A 10357-nucleotide genomic window follows, 5' to 3' on the forward strand; every position below is an offset into this window, starting at 1 on the left:
ACAATGGAGTATAAGAATGACTCAATCATTGGTGGAGGCAGTTCCACCGGATCATGACGTGTGGGAGTATTTTCCTTCGGATAACGTAATAGTGTCATTATTTCAGACAAGGAACGCACCACTAGAACTGACTGTGGGCATTGTTCACTTGAGGAGCCATGTGCAATGGTTTTTCTCTTTTTTGTTTTGCCTTGACTAATCTATTAAAAAAATGAAATTGGAAATGCAAGAAATATATATAAATATATATATATAAAGACATGAAATTGAATAAAACGGGAATTTTTTTTTTTTACCTCATTGCCAAGATTTTGACCTCTTCGAACATTTGTCCATGACCCTTTGGTTTCGATGGAAGAGGTCATTTGTATTTTTGCACAAATGAAATTTTGTAGTAAAAAATTTGGTGTGGAAAGTGAAAAATATTGGAAGGAGATGAGTTTGTATGAAGATTTGGTGTGGAAAGTGAATAAAATTGTTAGGTATTTATAGGGAAAAAATCCAGAATTTTTTGGTATTTTTTTTCGAATTTTTTTAGCCAAAAAAATCAAGGCCGTCGGATTTCTAGAAAAAATTGCATCGGAGCGTCCAGGAAGTGCCACGTGGCATATTCCCGTTGGGGCCTGTTAGCGGTGTTGTCAACGCTTTCGGGCTGAAGCCCAGGCAAGATCTGCTCGTGGGCTTTCTCAGGCTGGTGGGACCCAAGGCTTGCCAGGGCTCAATTTGTTGTGCTGGAGTTGAATTTGGGCTGGCGAGGGGCCTGTTGCCCTGGCGGAGCTTGTGCACTGCACTAGTCCTAAGGACTAGCGGTCTCATGTTCGAACCCTAATAAAACTGTATCTGTGAGAAATCTCTTCTCAGTAGTTTAGACTATGGCATGTATTAAAAAAAAATTGGTTAAATTAAATTTCTTTTTTGGCACACTTCATACAATGAAACACAAAACAGCAATCAATAGAGTAAGATAGGTCATTTTGGAGTTCCCGGATTCCGTGTCATATTTGACCATAGAGAAATTAAGCCTTCTTTATTTAAAAATCATGTATTCCGAGTACCTTTTTTGTTTGGCCAATATTTGTTTAGGTGAATAAAAACTTTCGAAATTAAGGGTCGGCCAATGGGGTTTAAAGTATATGTTGTAACGTTGCTGAGGTGGTGCTATGATTATAAAACAGGTTCTATTCCATTCTATGTTTCAGTCTGCCAAATCAAATGAAGCAAACCAGCTTCGTAATGCTCAAAAAGTGCTAACTGCTCTTTTCTATATCAAATGTTCTCTTATTAACGAGATCCTTCTCTGCTTTCCTCGCCTCTTCTCATCTGAAACTCAAACCAACCATTGCTTCATTTCAAGACCGAAAAAAGCATAACACAATACAACTCGAAAGGTTCCAGGAAGGGGGCTATTATAGCAAAATACTAACGAGGGTAAGAACAATAAATACAGTTTCAAATACCCAATTCCTACCATGCATTTTCAGTTAACAAGTTCAAACTGAACCTCTTGACCAGGTGTACAGAGAGCAAGAAGATATTTTCTTTTTCTTTTTTCAATTCTATGGAGACAACATGGAGCTAAGGAGCCTCATCATCATTCTCAGCTGTTCCGCCTTTGAGATGCAAGTGCTTTTCCCTCTTCTGAAAGTCTGTCAAGCCCTTCCCACTCCCAGTCACCCCAACCTTCCCAAAAGGATCGTCAGGAGACTTGAAGATGCTCTCTCGCTTGCGTCCAGAAAAGAAACCAATCTGAAAATTAATGTAACAAGTTACGGCTCTAGCTGGGATGATATGTGAATCAGCAGTAAGAACAGACAAGGCCGCGTAAATACCAAATCAATTCTTAGAAGAAGCTAGGTTGAAAATTGTCCACCGTGAGGTAGAAGTCCCTTTTTAATAGGTGCATTTATTTTTTCTGTTTCTTTGTAGTTACAATTGGTGATGGTAGAATGTTCAAAATCAATGGGCCTTGTTCCGAAAAAGGAACCCCATGCTTGAATTGCTCTGTTTATTTTAAACATAAACTAAGACAAGCACCAAAGATCAAATGGTCACAAGCAAAGTATGAAGTTCCTAGTACAATAACAAATCATGACCTCAGATTGCAACTCCATTAAAAAAAAACAAAGTTTAACTGTGATTAAGCATAATAATCAACCTTCAAACCGTTTTTTATTTACACTTTTTCCTCTTCTGCAACTTCTTGTTATGTACTATCATAATGATCATCATACAACTAGAGCTTGTACAGCTAGTTTGGATAGATACCAAAATAGAACTAGGCTGGGAAGTGTGCAGCTAAGAAATTAAAGAAAATGCTAACTTTTATTTTTCTTTGAAACCTGACCAAGTATAACGCAGAGTTTCATTAATGGGAGAGAAGTTTAAAACCAAGAGATAGCAGTGAGATTTGTCTACTCTCTAATGCCTCTGTGATGAGGTAAACTTATGGCACTTCACGGCCGCCTCACCATCACCTTTGAAAACACTGTTTTAGACAACCACTCCAAAAGAAGAAAATGCTGCCGAACTAGTAATGTGTGTAAACAAATTAAACTGGCCAATATTGTTGTCCCTTGAAAAAGACCAATCAAAGCAAAAGTGCAAGCACACAGAAATTCAAAAATGTCAAGCAAACATACCTTCTTAGTCTTGCCTTTGGTTGTTTGGAACTGTTGCCAAGCATTTTGACGTTTATTTTGCGTAACTTCTAGTTGCTCCATCCTCATCTTCGACTTAAAAGAATGTATCTTTTTTCGTTTGGTAGCTTTCTGTAGATTTTGAAGTTGGCAAGAATCAGTCCCCAAAAAACTAGTCCTTAGAGAGCAATGTAAAAACATTGAACCATAACTAGTGGGGTAAAAAACAAAAATAGAAGACTATAAAACAATTATGATTGCTACCAAGCACGTTCCAACAAGTTGGATCACTTATTCTACCAAACAACTACCAAATCTCTAAAGTAAACCAACTTTATGTAATCTTGACTGAATAATAAAATAAATATACTTTATTAATTAAGTTTTATATTTACTAAAAAATATACTTATAAAAACTGTCAGTTTATTTCAGAAAGCACTGAATTTAGGTCATGCAAATTATTCTTATTACAAACTTCATTCACTCTTTCAGAATTAACAGCATTCACAGAGTATTACACTTATCATTTGACTATTACCATTGCTACAAAATTCAGTTTTATATTTAAGCCGTTGCTGCTATTGTGTTTTACCTACTTTGAACGACGTGACAAACTATAATACTTGATTAGGATCCATAACACTGATAAAAATGAGTCATTGAAGACTATATTTAGGACAAACATTTTTGTCTTGTGAATCTTCTACCACACCCACAATTTTGGGACAGGACAAAGAATGATAAAATAGATACAGATAGATAAAATACCACATCCTCAGGATCATCAGGTTCTATGCGAAGTTTTGCTGGTAAGCTTCGTGATTGGAAGTCAATAGATGCAGCTTGTGCAATCTTCCTTTTAATTGCTTGTTTTGTGGCCTCAGCAACCCTTTCAGCTTCCAGCAATGCATTGACAGCCCCTTCTTGAATTGGCCTTACATTGGCTGGATCCACCTGGGTTAAAAATTACCAGTGGCATACCACAATTACATTTAAACAGAAAAATAGATTAACCAAAACACATGTAAAAAAAGAAAGAATAAAATGTTGAAAATATGCAATATAAAAAAGGAATTGCTAACTTGCACATTAAGTTTTAAGTCTAGAATAGGAAAAAGACTATGTTGTCACTTCAAAGTCATCATTACAAATATTGAACAATAGGTGAGATGGCGTTCAATATGGAAATACAATAATTTAATCATTACAACTCACTCATTTCTTACTTGACATTTAATTTATATTAATCAGAGAAAAATTCACTCCATATATGGAAATACAATATCCACTTAAGGCATAGGACTAATATATTTTCAATAAATAAAAATTCTATGTAACGCATATCCTAAAACCAGAATTTAAAGACAACCACCTAACAATTCAACCATAGGAAAACTACAAAAAGTTGTTCTATATACCCGAAAACCAAAGTAGCACACAACTGCTAGTTGCATCCATTCATGGGTATCTAACATTCCCTCTAAGTTTGTGGCATTTGAATGGTTGAACCCAGATTCTAATGTTTTTCCCTCTCTGTGTCAATGCATCTATTCTTATTTTCAAATACTTCATCTTCTAAACTTTTAATGTTTGCACTTCAAATTGCAAGAGTCTTCAACCAAGACGACATTTATTTCCTTTCAATGGGAAGACACGTGAAGCTTCAAGTGAGGATGTTTGCATTTAAGAAAAATCTGAACATCCTATTTCCAGCCTACTTTCAATGATAACTGTCCATTTTTAAGCCTCTCCTTAAGCATTACAAAAAAATCAGCCAAATAACAATTATTCAGCCATTTTTCAGCAACATTACCATTTCATTTTCATTTGAAAAACTGTGTCTGTCTGTACAGCTTATATGACCAAACAGTTTCTAATCTGGCCTTTCTCTCTTCTTTTTTTTTCACAAGAATGACCCCTAAAGATGACATAAAATGTAGACAGTTGTGATAATCAAACTGAATTGTGAGGTAGGCCTAGGGAGGTGCTAACATTCTATTTTAAAAGCAAACATCCTCACTTGAAAATTCTCCACGAAGAAATTATTAATGCATGGTCAAGAAATTGGCCAACATCAGTGGCCAAAAGGTGGTCCACTGCCCACATCAATGAAGGTTAGAGTGATGCACAATCACAAATATTTTGTAATAATCCACTACAAACAAATACAAAATCTTAATCCTGATAACTCCATGGTGGCAGAGTTAAATGATGGGTTGTGCATCTGTATTGGGTGAAAAAATATACATGTACAATATGGTTCATACATAGTATACAATAAAATTAAAAAATTAAAAATGCAAAATAGGCACTTGCCTATTTGTGGGACACAATACACTTTTGGTCATTATCCTGGGTTTCAGTTTCCTCCGAGTTTACCCCTCCTACTTCTCTCTCTCACACAACACACAATAATTGTTCTCATTCCAAACGAAGTACTCGTGGATAACTTTTGGAACAAGAATTTCCCGACTGATATATGTATATCAAAATTTGGAAGCAAGATTTATAACATGACCAGGAGATAGAAGGATGACTTATTGAATTAAAAGCATAATTATTCAAGTTATCGAGACATCATACCTCTTCTCTATTCCCCCAGCCCTCATAAGTAACAAAATACCCATTTGGAGTGAGAGACTCGATTGTAGCATCATACCTGAACATTCAACTAATCAAGCACAGACAAAAAGAAAAGAAAAGGTAAAGAAAATGTAGAAACTTGTAAACATAAATTTATTGAAATTCAGATCTCTGTTTATTATCACATACCACTCCCCATCTTCACTCCAAACAGCTTGAACTTTTGTACCAGGAGGAAACTTGTCATGATAGTCGGAAATGCTCCCTGAATCCTAGATGAAAAAAGAACGCAACGTGACCACAACAGGACAAGAGGGAGATTCAACATCAGAAACATTCATAACAGTAATATCAGCTTTTTTCGGTCAACAGAAAAATTCAAAAGAAAAGGGGAAATACAAAAGGAAAAGACCAAAAAAAGCACTAAACAGTAGGAAGCTGCACTAACAGTAATATCAGGTTAATACCATGCATTACCATATTTAAAGTAGTCACTAAGGCTCAATAAATGTTGGAACAAAATTCAAATTCTGAACCAATTATGATTTTGAATTCTGCATAAGTTTTTATACAGAATCCTGGACCAGAACCCTATGAGAAACAAAACTCTTCACATGTAAATCATGCCCTAGCCACAACAAAGGCACATTTCACACACTACCACATACCACATAAAAAAATTGTGGGCGTAACTTTATCAAAACATAAAGCATATTTTCCCCATAAACCTAACAAATGTCACAAAAAAAAAAAAAATAAATAAAAAACAAACTTATGTGAGGATGCCAATTTACATTTTCATTCCTCTGAGTCTGGGGTAAACTAGGAGATGCACTATCACTTGTCCCAAAATCTATTCCAGAACTCTGATTTTGCTTTGCAGTTGCAAGTAGTTCTTCTGTCAGAGCAATTACCTGCAGTAACATAGATTTAGCCCAAGCCTAAATTTGAACACAGTATGTACAAATATTTGTTATCATCATAAACAGCAAACTATTGTCAGAATGCAAACATAGAATGTCAGTGTGAAAATCTGAAATCAGGTGAAAGAGAAAGTGAAAGCTGACCATCACCACAAATAGCAGACCTGCAAAGGAACCAAGATAGAAGTGACATGCATCTTGATGAAGCTCTAAGGATCTTTTTTTTTTCTTCCCTCTAATTCTCCAGAGTTCCAATTTCTGGAGTGTATGAACTTTATTTAACATAAAAACCATCCTCACCTTATTCAACCCTGTTATGAAAACAAACCTCCACAGGTGCCATAGCAGTTAATTGATGTTGCTAGTTTGAGCAACATGTTGATTCCTTCAAAAGAAAGGAGGAAGAAATAAAAGAAGAATGATAATTGCATTGAAAACCTAGACATCCATATAATAGTAACTGTACTTGGTTGTCATCCCTAAGGGCCAGAGAAGATGTTGACTCTGTTTCCACAAAGAAACACTAAAATAGAGACCTATACACTACAAACTCAAATACATCAGTGTGACACAAATGTAGGAATGGGCCAAATTATTTGATAAAATGTACAAGCAATATCTACAAACAGAATATAAAATATAAACAAAAAATACCTCATTGAGCTCTCTTTCCATGTCAGCATACTCAGAGTTTACAGGATCATCAGCTAAAAGCTCCTTTACCTGATCCAAAGGATGGGAAAAGTCATTACCAAAAAAAAAAAAAAAAAAAACTTTACAAGAGAATACATAGAACGTTTTGCCATGCAACCTATAGTATATAAGGGACATACAAGAACAACACAAAGCAACCAAACTGAAATGATCTAATTATTGTAGTCTTAATATATAATAAAACCGGATCCAAGTTTCCAGTATAAGAACATTTTCTCCAGAGAGTCACTCACTTAGGAAAATCTCTAAACAAGAATTATGCACAGAGGTGGCATGGACATCATCAAATACCTCAACTCTCCATTTAATCATCCTAGTAAGAATCTGACCTCTGGGCAGAGGAAAACAACTAAAAGCCCAGACTACTGTTTATAAACTCCAAGCTTGCCCTTGATGTAAAACACAACACTAAAAGAATCAGGGCTCGTTTGTTACACCTTCTTGGCTTGGATTGGACTAGACAAATTTTTATCCCATGTTTGTTTACACTTAGTTCTAGTTTTAAGTGGGACTGTTAATACTGGCCCCACCAAAAACACCTTCTTAGGTGTTCTTAATGAGTCCCGCGTGGAATGGGAGGACAACATAGTCCCGACCCAAGCGCCTGCAACCACTGACCATCCAAGCGCCATCCACAACCACCGATCACCCAAGCACCTGCAACCGATCCAAACCCCCCACCATCACAGCAACCTCAATCCACCATCGCAGCAACCTCATAAAATAAAATAAAAATGCTCCTCCCTCATCCCAAACAAACCCAGATACCCCTCCCCTCTGTAGCTTTCGAGCAATATGAGAAAGCTGGGTTTGGAGCGGCTTTGCCTTTCTCTCATCTTCTCTAATCGACAGCCACTGACCCCGCCCACTTCATCCCTTCCCTCTCTCCAACAGCCACTAACCCAAACCCATTAATTGAATCAATCCTTAGCCAGACAACTTTCCTTCTCTTTTAATTAACCAAACCCCCCCAAAAAAAAAAAAAGCTACTGTATTTCTTCTACTCATCAAACTCAATTTCTCCTTTTCAATTATCGAAACCCAGTCAAACAAAAATGATTAAATTGAAGAAACCCAGCCGATGACCTCCACAAGATTCTCTCCTCCGAGCAACGCAGAGATCTCATGGGGCCAATCAAACCAAAGATTTTGACTCGTCTCGCCTACTCGCTTTGAGATTTGTTGAAGAAGGGGAAGGGGGCTGAGGGAGATCTCGACAGAGACAAGAAAAGTTAAAAAAAATATTTTTTAAAACTTACTTTTCAAGAAAAATATTTTAAAATAATTTAGTCCTAGTCCAATCAAACATTCACCAAACGTAGTACAAGTGTTAATAGTTTAGGCCATGCCAAGCCAATCCAAGCCAATCCAAGAATTTAGTCTAGTCCATGACAATCCCCCGTACCAAACGAGCCCTCAAAGTACAATAATACATATGTCTATATATGGAGTAAAGAGGAGGTATTGAGTTTGTGTCCTACACTTTTTGTCCAGATGAACAATAAGTTCATTGGCCCGTAAGGCTTCATATACTTTTGCTTATATATTACAAAACCGTCTTATGTATCAGCAAATTTTGAAATTATAAGATAGTCATTCTTCAAAGCTTTTTATTTTAAATTTCAGTATTTCAATTTAAAATAGACCATCCAATTTGGTAGTTTTCAAATCAAGATTCTTGCAAAGTAATTTTTACCACTCCTAACTCTCCCTATGACAGACAAAATTCATAATTTTGCTTTCTCAAGGATAGGACTTGAAGACATGAGTTTAGTGTATAAGCTAATCTCATGTCTATTAAATACTTAAAAGCTGACTCGCCAAATCATTGACTCACCTTCCCAAGAAAGGACATAAACCTTCTTACACGAGGTTAAGCGGCAAAGGCAGAACCTCGCCACATGAGTAATAAATGTTTTTCCCAGAACTTAAAATCATCAAACAAGCAGAACATATTTTCCAGTATAAGTTAGTAACTTAAATAGGAAAAAAGCAAAGTCTACTAGGTTTAAAAAGGGATATGGCCACCTCAGAGCCAAATAGCCCCATACACATACGTATATGTACATTACTGCTGGGATTACGAACATATATTTTAATGGGCTAAGAACCTGGTGGACCTCCACTTGGGTCGACTAAGTTTGCCCTTTACAACTGTTTGAATAGGTTAGGCTTCTTTGATAGGCAGGAATGAAATGAATTTAGTCTTTTTCCTTTACTTTACTTAGTTTCCTTTTCTGCGTTTTCCTTCCTTTTTCTACATTTAGGGTTCTATCAATTACAGGAATCTCAATTTCCGAGGTAGAAGATCACCACGGCGCATTGACTATGTTGCTGAAATCATCAACCGCACGCATAATAACTAAATTTTAAAATATCTATTTTGAGAAAAGGGTTTCTTTCAGGTACACAGTGAGTGCAAAAACCCTAGTTAGAATTCAACTAAACCCTAATCATAACATATCGATTGTAACGTTGAAAATTAAATGGCAATAAGAACAAGAACAAATAAATTAACGAAGAAGAAGAACAACAAAGTAGAGTGGGGACCTGGTGAAGCTGATCTTTGTATGTTGAAAGATTGGAGGCCAGTTCTTCTATGCTTAGCTCTTCTCCTCCTTCTCCTTCCATGTTTTTTTATTTTTTGGTTTGTTTATCTTCTATAATTCTCAGAGATAGTTTATTGATTCCAAGCGATTTTTGCAAAAGCAGGAAGAAGGAAACAAAGATTGAATTGGAGAGGAGAGAAGAGAAGGAACCTAAACACTTCGAATCATAAGATTAGAAAAACGCAAGTAGAAAGGAGACTCAACCAGTGGACTCTCCTTGGGTCCGAATTGTTTCCTCCTGGGCTGGGTCTAAAATTTGGCCCATACATTTTGTTTTTAGGTTTTCTTTCGTCTTTCTAATCTCAAATAATAAATAAATACACCCAATAACCAATAACAATAGTCACGATGATAATCAAATGACTAATTGACTTTTGAATTTAGTAATTTTTTTTGCAAGAATGATATTTGAAAGATAAATTTTAAAATAAATCATTCTAACTATGAGATTACATTATGAAATTGGCTCAAATGAGTGATTAGTGTTTTTAATTTTTAATTTTTAATTTTTTAGTCAAAGAATAGTGTTTTATGAACTTACTAGCTTCTCTGCACGCGCTTCCGCGCATGCGAGAGGTTTTTTTTTTAAAAAATTTAAATTTATTTTAGAATTAAAAAAGATAATGGATATTTGTGTTCCATAAAAATAGGATCCATTATCTGAATTTTCTTTTAATTTTAATTTTTTTAATACAAAAAATTATGAATTTACCATATTATCCTCATTTAATTAATAATTTCAATTCTTAATGTTTGCATTAACCAAGGGCATTTTCTGGTATTTTAAATGTTTCACCATTCTCTGCCTTTTGCTTTATATATATAGATAGATGAAATGATTAGCGTTTTATCCTTATCCAAATGACAGCTCGCCCTCTACTACTATTTTGA

At 35.5% G+C, this 10357-nt stretch overlaps 1 protein-coding gene across 1 annotated transcript; it reads right to left on the reverse strand.

The window, feature by feature from the left end:
* On the reverse strand, positions 1322-9645 carry LOC18788669 (survival of motor neuron-related-splicing factor 30). The gene is made up of 8 exons (XM_007223115.2): positions 9408-9645; positions 6798-6866; positions 6015-6134; positions 5410-5492; positions 5221-5296; positions 3406-3591; positions 2640-2768; positions 1322-1746 (listed from the first exon to the last, which is right to left on the reverse strand). The coding sequence occupies exons 1-8, from the start codon at positions 9486-9488 to the stop codon at positions 1576-1578; spliced, it is 915 nt and encodes a 304-aa protein (XP_007223177.1). The 5' UTR covers positions 9489-9645; the 3' UTR covers positions 1322-1575.

This window comes from Prunus persica, chromosome G1, assembly GCF_000346465.2.
Source record: "Prunus persica cultivar Lovell chromosome G1, Prunus_persica_NCBIv2, whole genome shotgun sequence".
NCBI classification, from domain to species: Eukaryota; Viridiplantae; Streptophyta; class Magnoliopsida; order Rosales; family Rosaceae; genus Prunus; species Prunus persica.

What these genes read in the sequence shown, in the direction of transcription:
- LOC18788669 (XM_007223115.2), bottom strand. Translation starts at nt 9,488, where the DNA reads ATGGAAGGAGAAGGAGGAGAAGAGCTAAGCATAGAAGAACTGGCCTCC. An exon ending in TGGAAAGAGAGCTCAATGAG is followed by an intron (nt 6,135 to 6,797) that starts GTATTTTTTGTT and finishes ATGTTACTGCAG; the next exon opens with GTAATTGCTCTGACAGAAGA. An exon ending in CCAAAGGCAAGACTAAGAAG is followed by an intron (nt 1,747 to 2,639) that starts GTATGTTTGCTT and finishes ATTAATTTTCAG; the next exon opens with ATTGGTTTCTTTTCTGGACG.